The sequence below is a fragment of the Myotis myotis genome, unplaced genomic scaffold, assembly GCF_014108235.1.
Source record: "Myotis myotis isolate mMyoMyo1 unplaced genomic scaffold, mMyoMyo1.p scaffold_m19_p_9, whole genome shotgun sequence".
NCBI classification, from domain to species: domain Eukaryota; kingdom Metazoa; phylum Chordata; class Mammalia; order Chiroptera; family Vespertilionidae; genus Myotis; species Myotis myotis.
The window spans coordinates 81,652,228-81,680,196 of NW_023416401.1; the positions used below are offsets into that span (position 1 = coordinate 81,652,228).

General features: G+C 40.1%; 2 protein-coding genes across 14 annotated transcripts in view; one reads left to right on the forward strand and one right to left on the reverse strand.

Annotated features, from left to right (window-relative positions):
* Positions 1-12,230, forward strand: part of CSE1L (chromosome segregation 1 like) — a 57,111-nt gene extending 44,881 nt beyond the window's left edge. The window contains exons 15-25 of the mRNA XM_036322040.1: positions 2,435-2,571; positions 3,684-3,787; positions 5,484-5,581; positions 6,899-7,049; positions 7,188-7,396; positions 7,790-7,887; positions 7,985-8,070; positions 8,515-8,596; positions 9,858-10,004; positions 10,740-10,971; positions 12,000-12,230. Coding sequence (XP_036177933.1) covers positions 2,435-2,571; positions 3,684-3,787; positions 5,484-5,581; positions 6,899-7,049; positions 7,188-7,396; positions 7,790-7,887; positions 7,985-8,070; positions 8,515-8,596; positions 9,858-10,004; positions 10,740-10,971; positions 12,000-12,089 — 1,434 coding nt within the window. The 3' untranslated portion in view covers positions 12,090-12,230. The remainder of the gene's footprint in view (positions 1-2,434; positions 2,572-3,683; positions 3,788-5,483; positions 5,582-6,898; positions 7,050-7,187; positions 7,397-7,789; positions 7,888-7,984; positions 8,071-8,514; positions 8,597-9,857; positions 10,005-10,739; positions 10,972-11,999) is intronic.
* Positions 12,231-17,959: 5,729 nt separating this feature from the next.
* The window catches only part of STAU1 (staufen double-stranded RNA binding protein 1), a 63,925-nt gene continuing 53,915 nt past the window's right edge, over positions 17,960-27,969 (reverse strand). For 12 of the 13 annotated variants that reach the window (XM_036321657.1, XM_036321656.1, XM_036321653.1 and 9 more), the window contains 5 exons: positions 25,315-25,390; positions 24,786-25,105; positions 23,672-23,794; positions 22,894-22,979; positions 17,960-19,514 (listed from right to left, as the gene is read on the reverse strand). In XM_036321657.1, the coding sequence (XP_036177550.1) occupies positions 19,499-19,514; positions 22,894-22,979; positions 23,672-23,794; positions 24,786-25,105; positions 25,315-25,390 (621 nt within the window). In that variant the 3' untranslated portion in view covers positions 17,960-19,498. The remainder of the gene's footprint in view (positions 19,515-22,893; positions 22,980-23,671; positions 23,795-24,785; positions 25,106-25,314; positions 25,391-27,969) is intronic. The other variant, XM_036321655.1, reaches the window with a different exon arrangement.

Genomic DNA, 27,969 nt, shown 5'->3' on the forward strand with positions numbered 1-27,969 from the left:
TTTCTTCTTATTTTTTTTAACAAAAATTATTTCAAGCAACTCTCAAGTGCAGGGTGCTTGTATCATAACTGACAAAACATTGATCTAATTTTATATATTCTTAGATATGATCATTTTTCCTTATTCTACTGGACCAATAAACGTTAAAAGTCCAACGAGAACAAAGAGACTCTGGGCCACCCCCTCAAGTCATTGACTCAGTCTTTTGGTCACAACCCTTGTTAAATTTCACCACAGTAGCTTCTTGAACATGTTCAAAGTCAACAACAAAAAAACACTCCTAACATTTTTCATTGTTTGATTTATATATTTTCCAAATAGTTTGGACTCTGAATAAGAGTTTGTGGATACTGAAGTATTTAATTTTATAACCATAAATCCCCTTTATAAAATTTTATCATTCCCATTTTGCTGTCATGCCCAGGCTCTAGCCCAGCCGTGGGCAAACTACGGCCTGCGGGCTGGATCCGGCCCGTTTGAAATGAATAAAACTGTTGAAAAAAAAAAAAAGGCAGTACCCTTTTATGTAATGATGTTTACTTTGAATTTATATTAGTTCACACAAACACTCCATCCATGCTTTTGTTCCGGCCCTCCGGTCCAGTTTAAGAACCCATTGTGGCCCTCGAGTCAAAAAGTTTGCCCACCCCTGCTCTAGCCCATCAGTAGCATTTTGCATCAGAGGATGGAAACAATAAAAGAAATTCCACCAGTCATGCCTGTCAGTGAGCTGACAACCCCAAGGGAAGACTCCAATAACCCACTGTCCCCTCAGTGGTTCTCAGTTCCTCACCCCTCTCTTTTTTAATTGAAATATAATTGATAAAAATAAATCTTATAAACATAAGTTTTAGGTATACTAGTATAGCATATTGAGTCCATGCTTGTATGAACAGTTGACCCTTGAACAACACTTGTTATTCTTTGGCTTTGATAATAGCTCTTCTAGCAGGTGTCAGGTGACGGATAGCTCACTGTGGGGTGTTTTTTTGTGTGTGGGTTTTTATTTTTAATCCTCACCTGAGGATATGTTTCTATTGGTTTTAGAGGGAGAGAGAAAGAAACATTGATTGGTTGCCTCCCATATGCACCCCAACCAGAGCCAAACCTGAAAACTGGGTATGTGTCCTGACCAGGAATTGAACCAACTTTTTGGTGCATGGGACGACACTCCAACAAACTGAACTACACTGGCCAGGGCTGCGCATTTCCTAATTGGATTGTTTTGTGGGGGGTTTTTTGCTGTTGAGTTATATGATCCTTCTGATTCTTAGCACTTTAATTTTAGTGAGATAAAAATAAAGCATGAAAAGTCATCTTATGCTCCTACACCTCTGCTAAATTATAGTGCGGCCATCTCGCAAATTTTAAATACGCAAGCAAGAATAGAAAACAACAGGGTGAGGTAAAGGTAGGTTTATAGTTATTCGTATGGAAAATAAGGTTACATGCAACCTTGTGAAGCTGTTCTATTTTAAATTAATAAATAATAATACAAGAATAAACTCTTGTTTTGTGTACTCACAATTGTAAACCTGCTTTTGCCTCAGCCTATATAATGATTCATAACCACCACAAATCTTAACTCCCTGCCATAATTACTTAATGTACCTATACATCTGATTTGTATTCTCCTTCTCCCCTTGATAATTGCTATAACGAATTCAATGTGTTTTATGCCCATTATTACAAGTGTTTCTTTATGGTTGTATACTACATATTTGTTTCCATAAAAATTCTATAGGTCCCTTTAGGTTTAAAATTTTTAATTATAACTAATATCGGTATTGGCCCACACATCTTGTTTTTGTGTGCTTAACATTGTTTTAGAGAGTTATTCATTTATTAGAGGTGTTAGAGTTTATTTTTAATAGCTCTGTAGTATTCCATTGTAAGAATATGCCATAGTTTATTTCCTGTGGATGATTCTTTAATTTCCTCATTCGTAATTTTTTTGTGTCTTTGGCAAGTATTCACCAAAGTTACATGCAACCTTATGAAGCTCTTCTGTTTTAGAGGCTAGTGAATGAATAATGTAAATTTTAGATGCTTTTAATGAAGATTAGTATTTTTATTTTTGTTGCCCTTTCTTGAAGAGAAAATAAGGCACAAAGTTTGAATGACTTTTCCAAGAAATGGCTACAAGGGGAAAAGTCTATTTCTTAAGATTAATGAAATCTTAGTCTGTTTCTCCATGATACTATTTTATGGTATGCAAGATTTTACCCTTATCATAGCTTTTATGCTCAGAGAAAGAGAATTGGAAAAGAGAATGTGAATTGAACCATTGTGTTGTGATAGACGTTTTGGTTTCTCCATCATATTTCCCATTGTAACAGTTGGAAGAACACTTTTAGATTCAGCAAGTCCTTTTCTAGTTGTTTTTTACTTAAAGATTGTTGAGTTAGAGCATGCATATTATTGTATTTTTCAGGTACCAAAAGAACAGCTTTTGGTCTCTGTTCCTCTCTTGATTAATTATCTTCAAGCTGAAAGTATTGTTGTTCATACTTACGCAGCACATGCTCTCGAGAGGCTGTTCACTATGAAGGGGCCTAACCACGCCACTCTGTAAGTACTGAGTTCCAAGCAATTTACATTTCTTCAGCTTGGGGTGGGGTGGGTCAGAGATATCTCAATGTATTCAAAATTTCACTAAGAGTCAGAAAAATAAATGTGTACTGTATACTCATTTATACTGTCAATCCGGAAGGATCTGAGGCAGAATGCCAGAATAGATAAATTATGATAATCAAGTTGAGTAGAGGAAGTTGCAGCAAAGGAAAGTAACTGGGGTGCATTTAATGAACAGAAATGTGTGTCAGGATCCTATACAGTAGTTAAAGAAACTCTTGAATTTTATGTGTGGTCTCCTAGCAACCAAGTGAAAGAGGGGAAACTTGATGAGTTAAAATTTCCACAATGTCCATGAGATTAAACAGTTACTCAGAAGGCATCTCAGAAGTGGGCCTTCATGGAGGGAGTATGTGTAGTAGTTGTGTTCTGAGCAGCATCATGTAGTATAGTTATTTTCAGCTGGCTGTTTTTATGCAGTGCTGAGATATGACACAGCTGAGTGAAAAGAATTTTCTATGGTCCAAGATGGTAGCTTTTCTGGCCCGATCCAAGGATAAAATGTACAACAGCATGTCTTTCAGGCCATTCTTTAACAATGTTATTTCTTAAACTGAGCTTTGGGTAAGAGATTGAAAACAATTTTAGGTTTTCTTCATCAAGAACTTGAAATGCAGATATTCTCAGAAACCAAGGGTTGAAAGGAGATTATTTTGTTGAGTCAAGCCAGTATCTCTTCAGGACTGGAATTTATGCAGAAAACAGTTCTGAATTCTGCTCCACCTCCAGGAAGAATAAGTGACAGTTCCCTGAGGGTCTGAGTCCTGTCCTTGATGGTGATATGAACCAGGGATGACCTTAACAGCTTCAGATGATGATGTTGGGTTTGCTCGGGTTTTGGCTTGTTTAACTGATTGGTATCAGATGTGCCTTAGGAATGTAACATGAGCACATATAAAAAATTATTTTCCTAAGCTGTCTGCCGATTGTCGATGGTGGGAGATGGCTCACTTTTATGCCAAGAAGTGTGATTTAATAGTTGCCAAGGGTAATCCATAGCGACAAGATCAAGAGTTGGTAGTGACTGAAAGCTGTTTTTTCATCTATAGCTTTACAGCTGCAGAAATCGCACCGTTTGTTGAGATTCTGCTAACAAACCTTTTCAAAGCTCTCACACTTCCTGGCTCTTCAGAAAATGAATATATTATGAAAGGTAGGCCGTTTCCCTGGTGTATAGACTATAAGTATTTAATTTCTGGTTATAAGGGTAAATAGTGAGTTGTATACTGTTAGCCAAGAATTAGCTAGGTTTAGGTATTTGGAAATAAAGAATATTGTTTTGTTTACTGTTAACAGTGATTTCAGGAAAAAGTTTTACCTTAATTTGATAGAGAATTCTTATTAAAGAAAAAGTAGCAAACTCCTATTGTTCCTTCCCTAGGTTGCTTTTTAATTTATATATTGATTTCAGAGAGGGAGAGGGAGAGATAGAAACATCTATGATGAGAATCATTGATCGGCAGCCTCCTGCATGCCCCCTAGTGGGAGGGATTGAGCCCGCAACCTGGGCGTGTGCCCTTGGTTGGAATCAAACCTGCGACCCTTCAGTCCACAGGCCGACAATCTATCCTCAGCCAAACGGGCCAGGGCTAGATTGAATTTCTTGAGGGCAAAGGTTAGAGCAAACAACATTCAGTGATGGCACGCTGTGTATGCTGGGTCTTGGTGTGACACCTGGCTGCATTTAGTGGACCCCACACACTACTGCCCTCATAGACATACTGCCGAGCATACAAGCAGCTATAACCACCTGCCAGGTTGTCCATTAGGAGAGTGTCTTGCTGACAGCTCTGACTTCAGGGGCAGGCGTTGTCTTATTCAGTGCCGGATTCCAAGAGACTAGCAGTGTCAGGTTCGTAGGAAATGCTTTTCAAAGAAACTGATGCCTGTCCTGGGTCAGGACCCCTGGGGTGTGTACACATTTGTACATGTATTTATATGTATGTGTTTTCAGCACTGGACTTCCCCCAACAGTGATAGGTAATGACTGCTGGCCTTTGTTGCTGTGTTCTTCGCGTATGCAAGAGCACCCAGGAAGTACTGTGTTATGAGTGAATGAAAGGTTTGTCAGCCCAGAGGAGCAACACTGATCCTTCCTCTAACCCTAGTAACCTAACTCAGGGACAGGCTTTCTCTAGGAAGTAGGTCTAAGCTGAGGTGAGGAATCGGTAGCAGTTAGCTAGTAGGAGAGTGAGGCTTTGGCTCGAGTAGAGGAAACATCATTGCAAAGTTTAGGAGGCAAGGGAGTGTAACTTTCTATCCTATGTGTCTGGCATATAGTAGGTGCTCTACTTAGGGAATATCTATTCTGTTTGTGCAAAATTGGCTATCATACATTTTTTAGCTTAATGTGTTTATCTCCCATGACAAATGTTTTTAGGCATCTTAATGAGCAATATATTTGCAATATGGACCCTCCATAGCTTCATATGTATATTCAGATTTTTCTTATGCTCCTAATCTCTCTTTTAGGGGGGATGAGCAGGTGCAATCATGTTTCCAATAGGCCAGGACTGAATGCTTTCTGCCACTGATTTCTAAATGAAAGAAACTTGGAATACTAATACTACTTCATCCTCCTCTTTGTATCTTTAGTCACTTCATTATTTTTTTATTGTCCCTTTTAAAATTCTTTAAGCCTTATGCCCTCTGGAAATACTCAATATTTCCCAGCTAACTATTGTTGCCAGTCCCTGGCCTAATTTTAAAAAGGAAATTTAGATTTTAAATATAGAGCTATCTGGAGGTTGTCTAAGGGTCTTAAAATGTCAGATGATGAATTCCCCAACCACTATTTTGTTCTGAAGTTTAACTAAACTATTTGTTTTTGCTGTTTTTATATTTTACAGCTATCATGAGAAGTTTTTCCCTCCTACAAGAAGCCATAATCCCTTATATCCCTACTCTCATCACTCAGCTTACCCAGAAGCTATTAGCTGTTAGTAAGGTAACAGAACCACTTCTGAAAGTACAGCCTGTTAAAAACTCATGCTATAAACTGTTTAAGCATCAGGATTCCCTGGCAATAGGTCAGACTTAAGGAAAAGGTCTTCGAATTCTTCTTGACCCAACAGTTAATGTGCATTTCTAAAAGTGTGGGGTGACATTAGATTGCAGACATGGAAGCACTCCCCTTTATGTATAGTCTCAAAAACTTTAGAACTTTTTGTTGTTGTTTTTTAATATATTTTATTGATTTTTCACGGAGAGGAAGGGAGAGGGATAGAGAGTTAGAAACATCGATGAGAGAGAAACATCTATCAGCTGCCTCCTGCACATTCCCACTGGGGATGGGCCTGCAACCAAGACATGCCCTTCACCGGAATCGAACCTGGGACCTTTTAGTCCGCAGGCCGACACTCTGTCCACTGAGCCAAACTGGTCAGGGCTAGAACGTTTTTATTCTCATTTAAAAAGTAACATGTTAAAGAAAATTGAGAAAGTATAGATAATCTGAAATCTTAGGAAAGTTTTCTACCAGGTAGACACACAAGAGTCTATTAACTCCTCCTCTGATCAGAAATTTTACAGATATTTGATTCATTCTTTTTCCTAATAAGTATATGGGAAAGAGATAAATTTATGGGAAGTATTAGAGGGATTTTGGAGAACAGTGATAATTTTTTCACTGAGGTCTGGGTAAGGGTTTTGGACTACTTTGGGCCTTGGGGAATTTCGAGAAGAGAAGCAGGGTCACATCCTTTGCGTCCCCCTGCTCCCCTCCTCACACATCTTCTGAGGTCACCAGCTTTATGTAGTAGCCTTCCAAGAAAACTGCTGATATGAAGGATTATCACTGTAGATACAGACATCAAAGCCTGTGGAGGTTAAAGTTTGTCTAAGGTCCCACACAAAGCTATTGGCAGAGCCAGGACTTACATGTCCCTGCTCATTTCTTCTGCCACTACTTAGGGCGACGGAAAAGCATGAATTGAAGATAAGTTCCTTACAGCACAGGCAACTGAGGCTTGTGTTGTCACCTCCCTGTGACTCTGAAGTACTTTTTAGTAATAGTATTTAAAAAAAATAATACAAACATATTAGCAAGTATTGTTTTGTTTTCTGAATTTTAAAGTGAGTAAAATTTTAACATATATGCAGGCTTTTTAGTGTATTTGGTACTTTCTCTTAATACTGTACTGACTTTTAAAAAGATGGCATCTCTTGTAATGTGTTTTAGACAGTTAGGTGTGTTTTCTTCTAAATGACATTTAATATAGTCACTTGGATTATTAGAATAATAAGCCTTTTTTAAAAATTTCAGAACCCAAGCAAACCTCACTTTAATCACTATATGTTTGAAGCAATATGTTTATCCATAAGAATAACGTGCAAAGCCAACCCTGCTGCTGTTGTAAATTTTGAAGAGGCTTTGTTTCTGGTGTTTACTGAAATTTTACAGAATGATGTACAAGGTAAGTTAAAGGGAGTTTTCTTCTTCTTAACTGAATACAGTTATTCAAGGGGTTATAAACATAGTGTTCCTAACAATATGAACCTTTTGTGTCAGAGCCATTGATAATAAAGCTGACAGCTGTTATTTTCCTCAACAGAGTTTATTCCATATGTCTTTCAAGTGATGTCTTTGCTTCTGGAAACACACAAAAATGATATTCCGTCTTCATATATGGCCTTATTTCCTCATCTCCTTCAGCCAGTGCTTTGGGAAAGAACAGGAAATATCCCTGCCCTAGTGAGGCTTCTCCAAGCATTCCTAGAACGCGGTTCAAACACAATAGCAAGTGCTGCAGCTGACAAAATAGTGAGTCAGATTTATTTTGATGTAAATGTAATTTTCTAAGGTAGCTGAGAGAAACTAGAGATGGCAGATTTTTAAAAATTCTTAAATTTAGTAAAAAGGGAAGTAATTAGGAAATATTAATGTATATTTTATTAGCATTAGGTATCCGTTAGTTATTGCAATGGTGGAAAATAAAAAGATAACAGTCATATAGGTTAAGGTTAATTTAAGAATGTAAAACTAAGGGCTTGTTGAAGTGGGATTATTTTTTTACACCTCAGACATAAGAACTAAAGTGAAAATGCAAATTAGATTATTACAGTGTGCTCCTTTTTCCAAGATATATCACCTGCTTAACTTCTAGAATAATTAAGCCTTGCCACTTTAACTGTTATTTGATCTGTTTTGTTGTAGCCTGGGTTGTTAGGTGTTTTCCAGAAGCTCATTGCATCCAAAGCCAATGACCACCAAGGTTTTTATCTTCTAAACAGTATCATAGAGCACATGCCTCCGTGAGTATGAAATACAATCTCGTACATTAGACAAGGATTCTGTTAGGAACTCCGAAAAATGCTGATTTTACATTGTTGTTTTTACTCATTTCTTTAGTGAGTCAGTTGACCAATACAGGAAGCAAATCTTCATTCTATTATTCCAGAGACTTCAAAATTCCAAAACAACAAAGTTTATCAAGAGTAAGTAAAATAATTTCAGTGTTCCTGCAGAAATAATGAAGGAAAGTAGCTTAAAACTCTTAGATGTTAAGGTTACATACAAACGTTTTTATCAGTTATAAATGTTACATATAAAATACTTTAAGATGTTTGCATTTCTCAAACACTAAATCATTTTCAAATATATTGCATTCCAAAGGTTAGTTTATAAACTTAAATATCAAAATATTTTAAATAGAAATGATAAAAAATATAAATCATAAACTACATGTAGATTTTTTTTGCTTGTACTATAAAGGCAGAAAATCTATATGTTAAATTGTATTAAAAGGGAAGTATTGATGCTAAAGTTAGTCATTGGTTGTTTTTTTTTTAATGATGATAAATATATCTGGTAAACTACTAAATCACTTATTTAGGGCAGTGAGTCCTATGTATTGATAAATTTGCATCTCCTTTCAACAGGTTTCTTAGTCTTTATTAATTTGTATTGCATAAAATATGGGGCGCTGGCACTACAAGAAATATTTGATGGAATACAACCAAAGTAAGTTCGTTTTTATTATTATATTTTAGTGAGAGAAACATCAGTTTGTTCCACTTATTCATGTATTCATTGGTCGATTCTTGTATGTGCCCTGCCTGAGGATTGAACCTGCAACCTTGGCATCTCAGGACCATTCTCTAACCAACTGGCCAGGGCTGTATTTTATTTTTAAAGGAATAAGCCAATATCTGTTTTATAGATAATTTCATAGTTCTTGGTGCAGTGATTCTATCTGTGTGGTTTTCAAATATTCTTGGGGTATGTTAGGTCATAAAGAAGAACATCCTGTAAACATTTCCCTAATTCTCAAAGTTATTCCCTACTCTAGCATTCTCCAAAGCCAGTGTTTGTCTTTAGGAGCCTTTAACAGCATGATTTTTCAAAAGAAAAGTTTGGATCAGTAAAACTGCTTTCATGTATATGCAAAGAATGTTGGGTAACATTCCCCATTTAGTAGGGAAAGAAGGATGTAAAGAAATTGATAGAGGATAGGGAAAAAAAACTCACTTTAGATCGCTGTATCTGTGAGGGTATCAAAATAATTCAAAATTGAATAAAATGTAAAAAATGAATTAACCTAAAGAGTAGGACCAGAAAATACACTTTCTGGTAATAAAGGCTTGTGAGGAAGTCAGCAGTTCATGCACTGCTAGTGGGTGCTTAAAATGGCATGATCTTTCTAGAAAGCCAACATATGTGCACCCTTTCTGTAGAGCATTAAAATGTCTATACTCTTTGATACCCACTATTTCCATTTCAAAGGATTCATTAATGTATAATCTGAGACATTTGCATCATGGGAAAGTTCTAAGATGTTTGTAACAGCATGGAATGATGGCCAAAATAATTTTTTAGTACAGCCATTAACATCTACATAGTTGTAGATATGTAGGCATAGAAAATTGGGAAGTTTATAAACCTAAAATGTTAAAACTAGTTATTGCTGGGTGATGATGTGTGATGCTTTTTTATAATTTCTAGTTTTATAAGATTTCTTGAGTACTTTAAAAATAAAAACATATAAAACCAACAATGACTGTGAAGATTGAGCATAGGCTTTTGTCTTCACAAAAGATGGTGGCAGCTGGCCACAGGGCAGGTTTGGTGTTTTGTCATCTCTAAGGCTCTACCGTTCAATGCAACCTTGTTATTTTGAAATTTTTAATATTTATAAGGAGTCACTGAGTATAAATAACACCTGTTGAACTGATAATTATAGTCGTCTAACTTAATATTGACTGGGCTTATTTTGTTTTAACAGAATGTTTGGAATGGTTTTGGAAAAAATTATTATTCCTGAAATTCAGAAAGTATCTGGAAATGTAGAGAAAAAAATTTGTGCCGTTGGCATAACCAAATTACTAACGGAATGTCCCCCAATGATGGACACTGAGTATACCAAACTGTGGCAAGTACTTCATTCTAAAGTTCTTGGAAATTATAGCTTCCTTTCCTATGACTGCAAAATCAGCCAAGTGTACTTTCTTGAGGGCCAAGAGAATTTGGTTCTGATTTTAGTTTCTCCACTAGCAACCATCAGGTCCAAGACAGGACTTGTGTGAATCCTTCTGGGCCTAAGAAGATCTTATTTCCTGATTCTTAACATTTGGTTGGGTGAGGGGAAAAATTCATAGACCTCTTGAGAGTCTGGTAAAAGTTCCTGTTCTCAATAATCTCTAACACTATTTTGATAGGTGCCCAAGTAAACTGGCCTCAGTCTTAAGAGAAACTGAATAGGTTTAGGGAAGGTCTTACATGTGTGTGCTCAATGTCCAACAGACCTAACTTTACTTGACCTCTTGCCTCTTCTTTTATGGTTTCACTTAGCCAGCTAGTCCTTTCATAAGTGACAACATGAGGCTTATTCCTTCCACCTTCTAGCATTCAATCTCCTTCATTTGGCTTGAGTCACTCAGCCTTCTCACTACACAGCTCGCTTGAGATCTCTGGGGATGGAATAGTTTTCAGAGGAGAAATTGGGGTGCTCTGACTAAAGAATTGAAAAATGGTTTCTGGATAGGCCTTAGCACTGATGTCCATCTTTATTTCATTGGTCCCTTGCTATTCTTGAGACTGAGTCTATAATTTGTGTTTCTAAGGAATTGCTGTGTATTAATCTTTTGTCTTGTTTTCTTCAATCCAGGACTCCTTTATTGCAGTCTCTGATTGGCCTTTTTGAGTTACCTGAGGATGATTCCATTCCTGATGAGGAACATTTTATTGACATAGAAGATACACCAGGATACCAGACTGCCTTCTCACAGTTGGCATTTGCTGGGAAAAAAGAGCATGATCCCGTAGGTCAAATGGTGACCAACCCCAAGATTCACCTGGCACAGTCACTTCACAAATTGTCTACTGCCTGTCCAGGAAGGGTGAGTATCTTTGTTATCAAAGGATGCTGTGATCAATAGGACACCTTTATGGGAAGGTAAGAGGATAATAGTTGTTCTGGTGCCTGTTATCATTGGCTAGCATAATCAAACATTTCATTTATCTATAGTCAAGACTTATTTTAAAAACTATGGGCTACAAAAATATTTTAAGCAAATCATTGTCGGGGAAAATCTCAGGGATAAAGCCCTTTGACTGGAAATTTATTTCCACTCTGCTGTGACTCGGTTGGAGTGCACCAAAAGGGCTAGGGTTTCAGGGCACATCCCCACGTTGCGCATTTATTTGATCAAAGGTTGGGGTGTGTACCAGGAGGGAACCAATCAGTGTTTCTAAAATAAGAATGTATTTATTTCCCAGATTGAGTAATTGATTTTATATGCATACTCAGAAATTAAATAATGGAATATAGAGCAAACCTATTAATGCCTATACTGTTACATTAGCCATTGCCTTTTACAGTCTTTTTTTTTTCTTTATTGATTTCAGAGAGGAAGGGAGAGGGAGAGAGAGATAGATACATCAATGATAAGAGAGAACCATTGATTGGCTGCCTCCTGCACACCCTCTACTGCAGATCGAGCCCGCAACCTGGGCATGTGCCCTTGGCTGGAATCGAACCTGGGACGCTTCAGTCCACAGGCTGACGCTCTATCCACTGATCCAAACCAGCTAAGGCGCCTTTTACAGTCCTAAGATATGTTTATATTTTTTCATCGGGCAGCATGTCATTTCACCCATATGTATTTCATTATGCGTCACTAATTCATAAAGACTTTCTTTTTAAAACATCATCACATTGCCTATACCAGTGAACAATAGTAGTAATTCCCCTTTTTAGACCCATTTCATATTTTAAGGCATAAAAGTAATTGAGTTACTTGGGAATGAATTCCTTCAATAGTCATGCGGACTGCTCTTCCCAGAGCTGTGGCAGCTCTCTTGTAGAGATGGGTTTGTGTTGGTAGGATTTCTAATAGCTGGTTTGTGTGTTTCTTGGTTCTTGTAGGTTCCATCAATGGTGAGCACCAGCCTCAATGCAGAAGCCCTCCAGTATCTCCAAGGGTACCTTCAGGCGGCCAGTGTGACCCTGCTTTGAACTATGATTTTGGCTAATAAAGCCCAGGATGATTTATGGGGAAAGCTGGGAGACTTCTGAGCACAACTGCATAAAAGCAAAGCAAGTTTTCCTTGTCACAAATTCCATCTTGTAAAAAATATTAAATGTTGTTTTACTCAACCCTGAGCATATTAGGTGGTTTGTGTTATAATAAATAATCTAAGTGGATGGCTTGTCTGTCCCGTTTGCAGCTTCAAGGGCCAAGCGTTAATAGTTCAGTATAGGACACTGATTTGAGCATTTGCACTGTTAGGATAACTTTAGAATTTTGATGGACACTGACTGTGGAAACTTCTTTTTTCTCTTACTAAATCCTTTAGTTTTGAGGTTGATGCCAATTTGTGTTTTTCTTGTCCTTTGTATTTTTGTTTCCCTCAGCTTTTGTTTGGCAATGTAAGTAATCACTTGGGTGACTTGCCAAAAAGTGCACATTTCATAGTTTTAAACCTGTAATCAGCAATTTAAAAAAGCCCTAAACTTAATGTATCTAAGGACAGCTTTTTGGTGCTCTCTGATACTTTTATAATGAATTTCTTTAAATTCTTCTTTTTTCCTCTCTCGGACTCCATAAAAATCCTTATTTCTAAGTAATTCACTCAGAATACTTGTCTTTTTACAAGGGAACATTAATACTCTTCTTTGGCATTGCTGTATGATATGTGTGGTGGGGGAAAGCAGCGATGAACTACATGAAATCATTTACCTGTTTCTGGCTTTCCTCCCTTATAAACTGGATGATGTGAGAGAGAAACGTGGTAATGGGGAGGCACTGTCTATGTGAAAAATGCCCCAATAGACAGGTCAAGGCCAAATTTTCATGGACCCAAGGAGACCTACTGGAGAGTGGGAAACATGAGAGGAGGCTTATTTACCTTGGACCGGGAGAACATGTCCATCTTCTCGCAGTTAAGAGTCAGCCCTGTGCATCTGGAGAGGAGGGCGATTGCTGTTCTGAGGAGCCTGGGTTATGCAGTAAACATCAGCTGAGAAGACATCCTGATCTGTCTCCAAATGGGTCTGCAGGGGAAGAAGGGAGTCCAGGTCCTGGCACTCGCAGGCAGAGCAGCAACCTTAGTGTCCTAGGAGCCCCATACCTGAAGTCCATAGTTAAGCTGGAACCAACCCTACACAGACAGCATCCTTCGTTGAGACTACAGATTTCAGGATGGAACGATGGAAGAAGTCCCTGAGATGGTGCCTGCTGAGCACCCTGGCCAATCAGTGAGGCTCCAAAACCTTTCCAAGGAAGACTTGCAGTCAGAAGGGTGAAGGAGGTAAACATTGTGCCCACCTTCTCCCACAACCACATCCAAATTACAACTAAATTATAGAACCACCACCTGAAGACTAGATGAATAAAAGTCCCCTCAAGATATGAAGAAGGAACAAGGATGAGACTAGTAGGAGGGGCAGAGACGTGACTGGGAAGGCCCCACATGTGACAAGAATCGGGAGGAGTATCTCATCTGTGGAGGGGTACCCACACCAGACTCCAGTTTTCTTTTTTAATTTTTAAAAAAAATATACATTTTTATTGACTTCAGAGGAAGGGAGAGATAGAAACATCAGTGATGAAAGAGAATCATTAATCAGATGCCTCCTGCACACCCCTGACCAGAATTGAACCTGGGACCCTTCAGTCCACAGGCCGATGCTCCGCTGAGTGATACCAGCCAGGGCTACCAGATTCTAGCTTGAAAAGCTCCAAGGGCCGATGGGGAGGAAGTGAATTGACTAGCTCAGGGGTGGGCAAACTTGTCGACTCGAGGGCCACAATGGGTTCTTAAACTGGACCGGAGGGCCGGAACAAAAGCATGGATGGAGTGTTTGTGTGAACTAATATAAATTCAAAGTAAACATCATTACATAAAAGGGTACGGTCTTTTTTTTTTTTTTTTTTTAGTTTTATTCATTTCAAACGGCCGGATCCGGCCTGCGGACTGTAGTTTGCCCACGGCTGGATTAGCTTCAGGGCAGCTTCCGAGGATAGAAGCAAAGGCAGGCACCACCGATCCTTTGTTAACAGGCTCAGGCTTGGGCCAATCAACTCTCCATTAACCTAACACTGATCTATGCTCCAACTTGGATTCCCAAGCCACTTCTAGCAGCTTTTCCACACAAGTGTCCTTTCTCCATGGTGCTATGGACATTACTTAAAATCTCTCAAAGGCCCCCAAACAAGCTACTAGCCTCAGAATACCCTGAACCTCTGGCTAAGCAGCCCCAAGCCTGGCATAAGAGGCAATGAGTCTCAACTTGCACAGTAACTTCCATCAGGTTGCCCTGAGTCCGACACTCGTGGCAACCAGCCCTGCTTTGCAGCATAGCCTCACTCCAGAGCCTCCCAATCCCAGGACCAACCTTAGATCACTTTATAGCTCCCACCTGGCAGCCCCATGTCAGGCACAAACAGCAGCAGACTTTGACCTATGCTGGAGTCCCTCCTAAGGCACTAGAACTAATGCAGCTGGTGGTTAGCTGCAGAACACATCAGAACGCCTCCTAGCCAGCTCCACAAACGACACACCTGAAGGTTGGACGTGGTTGGCACCAGAACTCCACTAAAGCAACTTACACTCAATGGGATCAACCCCCACCTCACAGCTAGTCAGCTGGAAGGTCACTTCCACCCACTGACATGCCAATGGCAATCAAGGCTCAACTGCAACAGGAGGGTGCACACAATCTACAGAAGAGCACCAGACTCAGGTGGCCAGGGAGACTGAGCCTTTGGGCCTCACAAAATGCCTGCTACATCAAGACTGGGAAATGTAGCAGATCTACCGATCACACAGAAACAGGCAGTCAGCCAAAATGCGAAGATGAAGAAGCATGTCCCAAATAAAGAACAACAATAAAGTCAAAATGGCTACAAGATTTTCAATGAGTTTAGGAGAAGAATAGGTGAACTAGGTGAGAATAACAAAGAGACATCATAAATAGAATCAGAAATGAAGAATATGTCAGAGAGAATCAACAGCAGATTACATGAAGCAGGAAGACAAATAGCAGAAAATACCCAATCAGAACAGAATAAAAAAAGATAGTTTAAGGGACCTCTGGGACAAGATCAACCGCAAATACACAATTATAAAGGCGGTTGCTTCTGAAGAAGTGACAAGTGATAGAGGATTCTGAATCTTGCTCCAAAGGGGAACCAACTGCCCACTAATCAACCCATCACAGCAATATCAATGGTCAGAGAAAGAGAGATTCCCACTGTTTGACAGCCTAAGGAAGTGGGGACATTGATGATGGTGGAAGGGAGGGGCCAGCAGACCCAATCCTGCCTACACCCTGCCAAGCTCCAGGTGCTTAGAGCATACCTCACAGTCCAGCTTTAGAATGGATACACCATTGCAAGTGCACTGCACACTTACTAATTTTTCACAATTTACTTTTAAATTTAAAAATCATTTTTAAAAATGCCACTATACAAATACTGCTTAACTGTTGTCACTGCAGGACTAGTGGGTATTTCCGTCTCAGTAGGTTTTGATTAGTATTTGTGAAAGAATGTACAAAGGAAGTATTTTTAAAATATTAAATGAGTTATGAAGCACATTAAGCAAAGCAGAACAAATTTTCTACGTTCTACATAATCTAAGTTATACATAATTTTTGCTAATAAAATTGGGATGCCATTTAAAGTACAGTCTGATTAAAATGTTTTAAAAATGATAGTTTCAAATGTATACACAGAGACAAAGGAATTCCAAGAAAATAAATGGTGTTTTCAGGAATTGAAACCTATACCACTCCTCAATGCAGAAGTGCTTGACAAATCATTTATGCATTTGGAAATTTCAAGTAAGTTTTTGGTCTGTTTTTAAGGGCAAAAAGATATTTAGGCACTAAAACCAAAGATGGTAGTTAGGGAAGTTTCTAAAGGTAAGTTACATCCAAGCAAACAAAAAACTACATCTCCATTTTCATGTTTATTCCCTGGATGGTCATATTCTAGCTCATGTTAGCTCTTACATAGCAAACATCAGCATATTGCTTCTTGGGAATGGCTGATTTCCTGTTGATCACACCCATCCCACCTACCTCAGCAGACCTTGGAATCCAAGTCAAGGAGGCTGTCACTGGGCATTCACCCTGCAAAGCCACACACATATTAGCTCCGTGCCCTATGGAAAGACAATTCAGAAGTAACACTTTTCTAAGACTTGAAAAAACAAAACAAAACCCCCACCTACAGGGAAATCTTCACTTGTTAACATCTTGTGATCAGAGGAACCTGACAAAGTTGGCACACCACTCTGGGGTGATGGGTTCCAAGCTTGTCTATCCTAAGGATCTTTGAGGATTAGTTGCTCTACAAATCCTAAGTCTTACTGTGGCTGACTCACAGCACCTTTGATCATTTTAGATCTGCCTCTCTGGTCCCTTCCTGTCTGCTTTTCTTCCTCCATTCTGAATACCAGGACTGCATATATATTATTCCAATAGCAGAAATACCTAGTTTGAGCTTAAATGTTCTTGCCACTCTTAAAGAGAGATCATGTTGGGGTAAAACTGCAAATTCCCAGGCCCTCTCTCAAAGCTCATGGAGACAAGTACTACAGAATGAATGAGCCCTCAGCAGATGCCTGTTCAGAGGCAAGCCTGTTTTGAAAGTTTACACAGAACATTCAAGGATGTCCCATCTGAACATCTTTCCAAAGCAGCCAAAAGAACCCAGAAATCCTTCCTGACCACATCCCTGATGTTAAGTGGAAATGTTTCCCTTTTGGAGTGCTGTCATTGAAGGCCAATTGGAAACAGCCACTAGAAGTTATGAATTCTAAGACTATTCTGTCTTGTCACCTGTGTGTATACTGTGAGGCACAGGCACTGCACCCTCAACAGACACCTAAGAACATGGCATGTTTGGTAGGTTGCAGGTGGAGGAGGTGGTTGGCAAGGCTGGGAGATTGGCTATAATCTCCATGCTGAAGAAAGTACTAAGAATAGACGGGGAAGGTTGTGAAGAACTGGGAGTTGCTGGAGGTATCAGTATAAATGTGTGGCTTTTACCTCGTATGCATATATGCATAACCCATGGATGCTTATGGGTGGAGAGGGCCTGGGATGGGGGCCAGAGGTGGGCTGGAAGGGATCAATGGGGGAAAGGACATATGTAATACTTTCAACAGTAAGTATTTTTTTTAAATAAATGCATGGCTTTTAAATATACATACAAATTCGTAGGCATGTGTACACACACACACACACACACACTACATATTTCCTAGCTGTCTGGCTCAGAGGGCCTAGAAACAACACCCCAGTAGCAATGAGTGCTCCAAGCACCCAGATCTTGGTTTCTAAATGCTGTCATTGAAAGGGACCAGGGCTCCTTGGAGAAAAGGCTTCATCTAGGATTGGGGAAGGGAAAGTGTCATTTCCTTTTACTGCCTTTCTGTTGGTAGTGTTGGATACCCCCTACTCAGCGTTTTACTATAACCTTCTTACCACTTTTGGTTATTCTGGCAGTCCAATCCATAGGCTGGTTTTATAGTGAACAACCTTTTGAACATCTAAAAGTAAGAGAGCAAACCACCAGCCCCCTCCTCAGCTCGGCTAGAAAGCAATGGCTCACCTTGACTCCTCTGTGAGAGCACCTGAGAAAGTGGAGACTCCTGGTGTCAGAAAGTCTCCTCCAGGTCATCTTTGGGTAACAATGTCAGGCTCAGATGAGAGGCGTCTCCCTTCACCCGGGAGATGTCATTTCAATCAAAAGAAAATAGTGAAACAAAGAATGTGTATCTCTTTTAGAAGCAATGCAAACGCCTCCCTGCCCTCCCCCGACTTCTGTGCCCTCGCTCACATCTTCCCTTAAGTTACTGCTCAACAGGACCAAAGAATTTATTAGTAGCTGTTTATTGATCAACGGTTTGATATAAAGTTATTTCAGATCTTCAGAATTTGCCCAAATGGAATCACAAGCATTACAAAGTTTTCTTTTTCCCTTAAAAAAAAGGATAGGGGGCAGGTTGGGAGTACTAGCAGTAGTGACATTTGAGAATAAATTAACAAAAAAATTTAGTCTTATCATTTATTGGTGACAAACACTAAGTTTTACTTACATTCCATGGGGAGAAAAATTCCAGCGTAAACAATGAATCAAAGCAGTACTTAACTTGCAAGCTACCGTGCTTTCCATCTGGACTATGGGCAGGACCTTACTGCACACATTTCTGTGCACAGTAACAACATCAAAAGCAACAGTTTTAGAGATAAACATAGGTAGGTCATTCTTTTCAGCCCTACAGGGAGATGTAATCAACAGTATAAAGCACTCAGGAAAACGAATCTGCAATTTTATATGTACTACATGGAGATCATATCCTGTAGTGTAGTGAAAGCTGTGTGTCCTCAAGAGCCATATGTATATACACACAATTTTAATAACCTTTAAAACAAAGATCAAAGTTCATTTAAGTCCTGTTGCATTAAAAATGAAATAGCAAAGGAGCCAAATGATTGTTTAAAGTTTAAAATTCCTAAACTGTCCAATTTATACAACTGTGGGAGACTTCATCAAGATTTCTGAGAAATCCAGGACTGTTTCAGCTAAACCAGAGGGCAGACAATTTACATCACTGAAATGGTCCTGGGTTAGTCCAATAAAATAAAAATGTATAACCATATACACATGGATTTAATCTTTGCCAGTTAGATTATTGATAAAGTCAGTCTCAGAAAAGTTTCTAAACTGTGCTATGAAACTAGATACAATTGAGAAACTCAAATGAAAATTTATATAGTGTCATTTCAATGGAAAGAAAATAATGAAACACAGAATATATATCTCTTTTGGAAAAGAAAGCAGTGGTGATGGTGATGGTGATGGTGTAGGTACCACAGAAGGTGATGGCCAGCACGCTAGAAAGATTAGTTTGCGCTGAGTAGGAAGCATTTGATTTTTCTCTGGTGCTTTCGGCTCTGGGCCAGCTGGTCCAAGGCCTCTCTCTGGCGTGGGTGTCCAGGATTTGTCCCAAAGTGTTTGAGTGAGCCAGTTTGAGAAGGGGTCGTGCTTTCTGCTTTCTTTTTCTTCTTTCACACAGCAAAAAAATACAAACAAAAATGCACCTCAAAACCAAGCAATGAGGTGCCTAGGGCATAGACCTGCTGGTTTCCAATTGAGCCAGGGCTGCTTGGCAGGCCCCATCTTCTCTTCCCCTACAGCTGCTGCTGTGTGAGGACAAACCATAACACACGTGAGCACAGCCATGGCCACCTCCTTGCATTCCCGCCTTCGTCACCACTGCTGTCTCCAGTTCTTTACCCATCATGTCTCTCGGCCCACTGGAGGTATCAGAAATTCCAAATTTTCAAAGCAGTTTCAGTATTTTCAGTATATGTTGGGGATTTTACAATGGTTCATGGCCAGAAGGGATTCAGCACCTCCCACACCTTTAAGGAAGGAAAATGAAAATGACACTAGTTTTGAAACTTAAGAGAATTACACCCATGACAAAAAAACAAACAAACACAGATAATGAAGCCCAAAAGCACAGGCCCTAGTTTATGATAATTGGATTACAATAAAGTTTTCACAGGATATACTGTCAAATGAAAAAAGCAAGGAGGAGAATGTGTGCATGGTATGTTATCTCTGGGGGGAAAAGAGGAAAATAAGAAATATATAATTTGTGGAGGAAAACCAAGATGGTGGCATAGGTAAACACCGGAAATTGCTGCCTCCCATAACAACTTCAAAAATACAACGAAAAGACAAAATGGACATCATCCAGAACCACAGGAAGGCTGACTGAGTGGAAATGCTACAACTAGAAGGAAAGAGAAAAGCACACTGAGACTCAGGGGAGCTGTCAAAGTAAAGTGCAGAGGTATGGAGGCGCACGCGGAAAGGGGCTGGCACCTGAGGACTCGGCTGTCTTTTTGAATCGGGAGGGAGTCACAAGCTCCCGACTGCTCTGAACTCCAGTTCCGGGAAGTCTCTGGGGACCCAGGGCTCATACGGCAAGAAACTGGACTGTCTGGCAGCGGGCAGAACTCGGAACTCCAGGGCGGCTTTCCCTCAGAGGTGCTTGCAGCTATTACCAGGACACTGAGACGCGGGGCCCTTTAGGGCAGGGCTGAGGATCAGCCATAGCTGCTTGCTCTGCCCTGTTGATTCCGAGACCCCGCCCCACCCAGGCTTCAGCAGAGGCTTTTGCATATGAATGCCCTGGCCCTTTGCAATCTGAAAATTACCTAACAAATTGCAGCTGGGCCAGACAGACCCAGAACTTCCAAGAGAAGGCCCAAGGCCCCACAGCAGCTTGCATTGCTTCACAGCTGGGCCTCATCTGAGCACCTCCAAACCCCCAAAAAAGGAAAGGGAATCTGCAGATCTCTTCGTAGCTCCTGCTGGGTAGCCTCAGGCAGAGGCTAAATTAGCACCTCCTCAGATCCAAGAGCCAGTGTACCCAGTGGTCAGAGTGGGGCCATCCAGATTACAACTCCTCAGATCCATAAGGGACACATTCAGGGGGCAGACTCAATGAGCACCAAGACCCCACTGAAGCAAGTCTTGCCCCAGAAGGGTGTCTTCAGCACGGAAGTTCTCCCACTGCAGACGCAGCTGATTCTCACAGCCAATTGGCCTGGAGGTCAATTCATCCCAGTGATACCTACAACAATCAAGGCGTAACTACAACAAGACTGTGCACAAAGACCACAAGGGGGTGCACCAAGAGTGTCCTTCTCAGGTAATTGGGGAGGCTGAACCACTGGGCCCTAGAGGACAGTTAGCACAGAATACCACTGTATCAACACGGAAGCATAAAAAATGCGGAGACAAAGAAAAAGGACACAAATGACAGAAATGGAGGAAAGCAAATTACTGGATATAGAGTTCAAAACCACACTTTTAAGGTTTTTCAAGAATTTTCTAGAAACTGCCGATAAACTTAATGAGACCTACAAGAAATCTAACGAGACCCTCGAGGTTGTGATAAAGGACCAACTAGAAATTAAGCATACACTGACTGAAATAAAGAATATTATACAGACTCCCAACAGCAGACTAGAGGATCGCAAGAATCAAGTCAAAGATTTGAAATGCGAAGAAGCAAAAAACACCCAACTGGAAAAGCAAAATGAAAAAAGAATCCAAAAATACGAAGATAGTGTAAGGAGCCTCTGGGACAGCTTCAAGTGTACCAACATCCGAATTATAGGGGTGCCAGAGAGAGTGAGCAAGATATTGAAAACCTATTTGAAGAAATAATGACAGAAAACTTCCCCCACCTGGTGAAAGAAATAGACTTACAAGTCCAGGAAGCGCAGAGAACCCCAAACAAAAGGAATCCAAAGAGGACCACACCAAGACACATCATAATTAAAATGCCAAGAGCAAAAGACAAAGAGAATCTTAAAAGCAGCAAGAGAAAGAAACTCAGTTACCTACAAGGGAGTACCCATACGAATGTCAGCTGATTTCTCAACAGAAACTTCGCAGGCCAGAAGAGAGTGGCAAGAAATATTCAAAGTGATGAATGCCAAGAACCTACAACCAAGATTACTTTATCCAGCAAAGCTATCATTCAGAATTGAAGGTCAGATAAAGAGCTTCACAGATAAGAAAAAGCTAAAGGCCGAAACCGGTTTGGCTCAGTGGATAGAGCGTCGGCCTGCGAACTGAGAGGTCCCAGGTTCGATTCCGGTCAAGGGCATGTACCTGGGTTGCGGGCATATCCCCGGTAGGAGATGTGCAGGAGGCAGCTGATGGATGATTCTCTCTCATCGATGTTTCTAACACTTTCTCTCTCTCTCTCCCTTCCTCTCTGTAAAAAATCAATAAAATATATTAAAAAAAAAAAAAAAAAAGCTAAAGGAGTTCATCACCACCAAACCAGCATTATATGAAATGCTGAAAGGTATTCTTAAGAAGAGGAAGAAGAAAAAGGTAAAGATAAAAATTATGAACAGCAAATACGTATCTATCAACAAGTGAATCTAAAAATCAAGTGAATAAAAAATCTGATGAACAGAGTAATCTGGTGAATATAATAGAACCAGGGGCATGGAAAGGGAGTGGACTGACAATTCTTGGGGGGAAAGCGGTGTGGGGGTGCAGGAAGAGACTGGACAAAAATCGTACATCTATGGATGAGGACAGTGGGAGGGGTAAGGGCAGAGGGTTGGGTGGGACCTGGGTGGAGGAGAGCTATGGGGGTAAAAAAAGAGGAACTGTAATAATCTGAACAATAAAAATGTTTTTAAAAAAAGAAATATATAATTTGCATAAAGAATGAAGTATCTATACATAAGAAATGTGACTTCTAGGTAGGGGGTGGGGATAATGAGATGGATGGGGACAGCATGAGGGCAAGAGTTATCACAGCATACCTTTTAAAATTATTTTGATTTTGGAAACGTGAATGTATTAACTATTCAAAATTAAATTTTAAAAAAAAAGTGGAGCTGGGCCAGTGTGACTCAGTGGTTGAGCACTGACTCATGAACCAGGAGGCCATGGTTCTATTCCTGGTCAGGGCACTTGCCCAGGTTATGGGCTTGATCCCCAGTAGAGGATTCGCAGGAGGCAGCCAACCAAGGATTTTCTCTCATCACTGATGTTGCTCCCCCTCTGTCTTCCTCTCTCTGAAATCAATGATAATGTATTTTTTAAAAAGTGGAGTTCTTTGCCCCAGACTTGGAAAGCTTTCCAGAGAACAGGACAGGAAGGGACTGAGGCAAATGTTTAACTACTGAGTTGAGCAGACAGTTTTTACTTAATGCAACAAGGACAGAACTGCCTTTCCATGTAAATCAGCTCACTCACACAGACATTGGTCCATTTCCTGTTCTTGGCATCTCTGTACTTTGTTGGTCCAACTCAGACAGCAACTTTAAAATATTCAGTGCAGCCTAACGGAATAAAAAGAAAAGTCTGACCTTAGCCACTGCTCGAGACCACAGCATAAGACACTGATTAGGGAGGGGAGAGATTTTCCTATTGTCCAACAAAGAGGTGGTCCCACTAAATAAACTTTTTCTTTAATGTTTGAACTTTTAATTTAATATTTACATTAAATCACCTGTTAATTTTATTACATATTTCCTTCTAGTATTTTTAACCTTGTAACAGGACTGTTATATCATATTTCCTTGTTAGAATACATTATCTTTGGAGACATTAATTTGATGGATACATTATATTCCATTAGGTCAATATGCCAAAGTTTATGCAGATAAATCAATTTCTTTTCTATTTTAGTATTTCTTATAACAAAAGTTTCATCTGAACAGAATACCAAAGTAAGGGGCTTTCTACAGCTGCCAGAACTTGGGCCTGCAATACCTGCTCCTGGTAAGAGGTAGACTAAATATGGTATCTGGAAGAGGTCCAGGATCCAAGGTCCACAAGGGAAGGGTTGGCTAAAGCTGATGAGTTCTCATAAACATAATGTGAAATCAATCCAGGAAACTAAGGAAAAAATCTTCAGAAACATGAAATCTATAAAATAATAAACTGTCTAGAGTCTGTTGGAGACCCCTTTACCTATCTTTCTGAGACCAGTAACAGGGTGAAACCAGACTCCCAGTGAGGGAGAACATACCATGTCATGGCAGGACTCCAAATCCTTCCCAATACCGTGGCTGATCAGAGGTGGCTGAGAGGAGCAATTGATAAGAGATACAAACTCATTCTTGTTGTTTTTGGGGAAGTCTTTGTATTCAACCTAAGGAGGAAAAGAAAACTGAGGCAAGGGTAGGGAAGTATACATATGAATTGGACCGTGGCTCTGGGCCCAGCAAAGAGGGAAATAACACTTCTCACTCCCTGGTCTCAGCACCTGACATGCTCAGTCAGCACAAAAGACGGCCAGGGGCCTGCTACTGAGGAGGGCCTGGGGATGCAGGCAGAGCATGGCCAGTTCCCAGGAACCTAGATATCTACTCAAAAACCTGTCTGAAAGAAGCCATGCCCTTTCCTACCAGGCAGAAAGGGGCAGCACAATGAATGTGTTCTCACTGAAATCTAAATTCTTACCGACCACTAGGTCAGAGGCTTTGTTATTATTATGGTTGGCTTGGATAGTTAAAATTTTATTACCAAAAGTCACGGATTTTCTTTTACCATACAGGCTTGTAATACTTTCCATACCTTTCTACCCTTCCTCAGGATGACCCTTTTACCATGCTTGCCTTACCCATCCCCCTGGGCAGCTTGATTTAAAGAAAAAGGAACAGCTCTGGCTGGCATAGCTCTGTTGGTTGGGTGTTATCCAGTCTACCTAAAGGTGGCCAGTTCGATTCCCGGTCAGGGCACATTCTGGGTTGCAGGCTCAGAGGCAGCTGACTGATGTTTGGCTCTCCAATCAATGTTTCTCTCTCTCCCCCTTAAAAGTCAATACAAAATCTTAAAAAAAAAAAAAGCCTGGCATGGCTCAGCGGTTCAGCATCAACCTATCAGGGCATATGACAAGGTTATAGGCATAATCCCCAGTGGGGTGTGCAGGAGGCAACCAATCAATGATTCTCTTATCATTGATGCTTCTATCTATCCCTCTCCTTTTCTCTCTGAAATCAATAAAAATATATTTGTAAGCAAATCTTAAAAAAAAAAAAAAAAAAAAAAAACAGGAACAAGATGCAAAGTTTGTTTTCTGAGAGAAACCCAAAGATGACTGCACTGAGGTACAGGCTACACGGCTCAGGCTTAGCAGTTACCTGGAATCCCTGGACTCTGGAAAGATAATCCAACTGCTCAGAGGGTCTTGTGAGAGGTCCATGGGGTACGTGGCCTGAAGAGATGTTATTCTTTAAAATGGTCTCAGCTGTGGGCGAGGTGCCCCCATATAACAATTCACGGGCTATCATGGCAGTTACTGTGGCCTTGGCAGGATTCGGAGCTGCCCGGGTAAAATCTTTGGTGTGATGTCCTTGACTGACTCCTACGGCCTGGGCAACCTCGGGCACCATAGGAAGAATTCCAGCAGGCAGCTGCTGATGACTAAGATAAGGCATCCTAAACTCGTCCTCTTTATTGCCTAGAAAGGGACACAGACAAATCAATGCAAGTGCACACACACTGCCTGCCTGGAAAGACCTCACCCGGCCTACTCTCTGCACACATGGGCACACAATGATGCAGAACTGAAACACATTGTAAATCATTCACTGGGCACCTGCTATTACCAGGAACCATGCAAATCCCAGAATCACATTCAGATTGAAACAATATTAACATCACACTTACTAGTCCCATTTTCATCCCCAGAGACAGGTTCAAAAAAGGTTACTTTTCTTCCATCCCCTGGTTTCTTTATCGGTGTCTTTAAAACAAACAAACAAACAAACAAACAAAAGGCTATGAGTATAAACAAAACTGTTTAAAAATTACTTCCTCTCTCTAAAAATATTATGAATTCCAACCAGCATAATCTTTGATTTTCACACTTTAGGAATCTGAGGAGGCAATCAGCAGTAACCTCCTCCCAAAGCGTGAACACCAGTTTGCTTTTGCTGCCCAGCAAGCCTTAAGGCAAAGCCAGTGCTCCCCCGCAGTGTACAGACCCGCCTGAGCCAGCCGGCCCATGAGACCATCTAACTGCACCGGACTAAACACTGAGCCTCTGTCTGCGCTCACAGGAAGAGAGGGGAACATTAAACCAGAAAAAGAAGATACTAGATTGGCAGAGCCCAAGATGGAGAAGACACTTTAAACAAGCTACACAATATTTCTTGGAGCTAAAATCCAATTAAGAGATAAGGTGACATTTCTGTACATTGACAAACTTACGAGGAAATGTTACTAGATAAAAATTTTGTCAAACACAAGGTCTCCTTTCTGAGAAGGTAAGGTACCTGAAAGCCAAGTCTAGGATCTATGCAGATTCTCTGATGAGTATTTGGGGTCCCACTTATTAACTATGTGGCCACAGTGGGTGCCACTTCTCACCACTGATACAACTAACCGGCAAAGGTGAATGAATCAGTCCTGGGTTTTTCATGTTTAATCCAATAGGAGCTTTCAGTAACTAGAGACAAGGTCAGTCAAGGTTAAGGGTAGTGCTTAACAGTCTTAGCAGAAGTAAAATTTTCAATATAAGATTAGTTTTATATAGTTTTAAATTTATAAAGAAACTAGTGGCCCGGTGCATGGATTTGTGCACACTGAAAGGAAATTAATTAGAAGAAATATTTTAATATCGCTATTTGCCCTTTCTCTATAATAGAAGTGTCAGAGATGAAAATTAGTAGAATGTATATAAAAATATATAAATTAGTTAATAAACAACATAACAAAGACATGATATAAAGACAACAAAAACATGATATAAAAACACTGATAAAAGCAATGACTGATAAATTGATTAAACTTATTCTATTATCTTCCTGTACACCATATTAAAAGTAAAAAAAATTTCAGAGTGCTTGACTAATTTCCCTTGTGATGAAGTATTTACAACTTTAATGTCACAAGCTCTTCAAACTCGAGAGAAAGCAACATATAACTGACCATGTCCAAAAACAGGTTCAGGTAGGAATATTCCTACTCTGTCTAAAGTTTGTCCTTGCAATTTATTAATAGTCATCGCAAATGCTGGCATCACAAGAAACTGTCTTCGAAATAATTTAAATGGGAGGCCAGTGTCAAAGGGGGACAAATCAATTCTTGGAATCAGAACTTCTTCTGCAGATCCTGTTAATACTTCAGCTTCAATTATGTTAGGTTGCAATCTTTTGATAATAAATCTGGTACCATTACAAATACCCCATTTACTATTAAGATTTCTCAGTAGCATGATGATTGCACCTACTTTCAATTTTAATTTATGACACAGCATTCCCGAAGGAGTAATACTATTAAGAAATTCAGTGGGAAAATTTTCCTTTTTGGCATCATCTGATGAATTGATGAAATCATCGCTCAAATAGTTGTAAAAATCTCTATGGAGTATATCCAAAATTTCTTTTTATTTATTTATTTATTTATTTATTTTAATATATTTTTATTAAGATATTACACATGTGTCCTTGTCCCCACGTTACCCTCTACCCCCCCCCCCCCGCTCATGCCCTCACCGCCCCCCCCAAAATTTCTTCATTTAATTTATGAACGTGCTCATTTTTAGGACAAAGAAACAATCAACAATGACAGATCAAAACACATGCGTGCAATTGGTGCCTGTGAAAGCATTATATGTATCTCGCATATGCGGGTCAATGTTTATTTTTAAATTGCCAGTGCGCATACATACTGGCCAGTCGGTTGGACAGACATGTGGTCGGTCACTTAGCCTTTTATATCGTCCTGTATAATAAAAGCCGAATATGCTAAGTGTCTGACCCTTCGACCACTTGCTATAACGTGCACTGACCACCAGGATGCAGATGCTCTGACTGGTAGGTTAGCTTGCTGCTGGCGTCCAGCTGATCAGGACTGGGCAAGATGGGCCAGGCACGCTCTGGAGCCCTCCCACAGTCCCTCCGTGGCCCCAATCATGCACAGGGCCTCTAGTCTATAGATAAGAAAACTCAAGTCTAAACTATGGCTTTGGCCATAACTCTAAAATCACACTATCGCAATGTCCCAGAAAAATCAGAGCCTGCTCCACAACTCACGAGAGCCCAAGTTGATGCATCTTTTATATGGACCTCATTCTAAGAGTGCAAATGACAGAATCACACATTCATTAATTTCAAACCCCATTATCCAGCAACCCACTAACACAGTGGTTCTCAACCTTCTGACCCTTTAAATACAGTTCCTCATGTTGTGACCCAATCATAAAATTATTTTTGTTGCTACTTCATAACTGTAATGTTGCAACTGTTATGAATCGTCATGTAAATATCTGATATGCAGGATGGTCTTAGGCGACCCCTGCGAAGGAGTCGTTCGACCGCC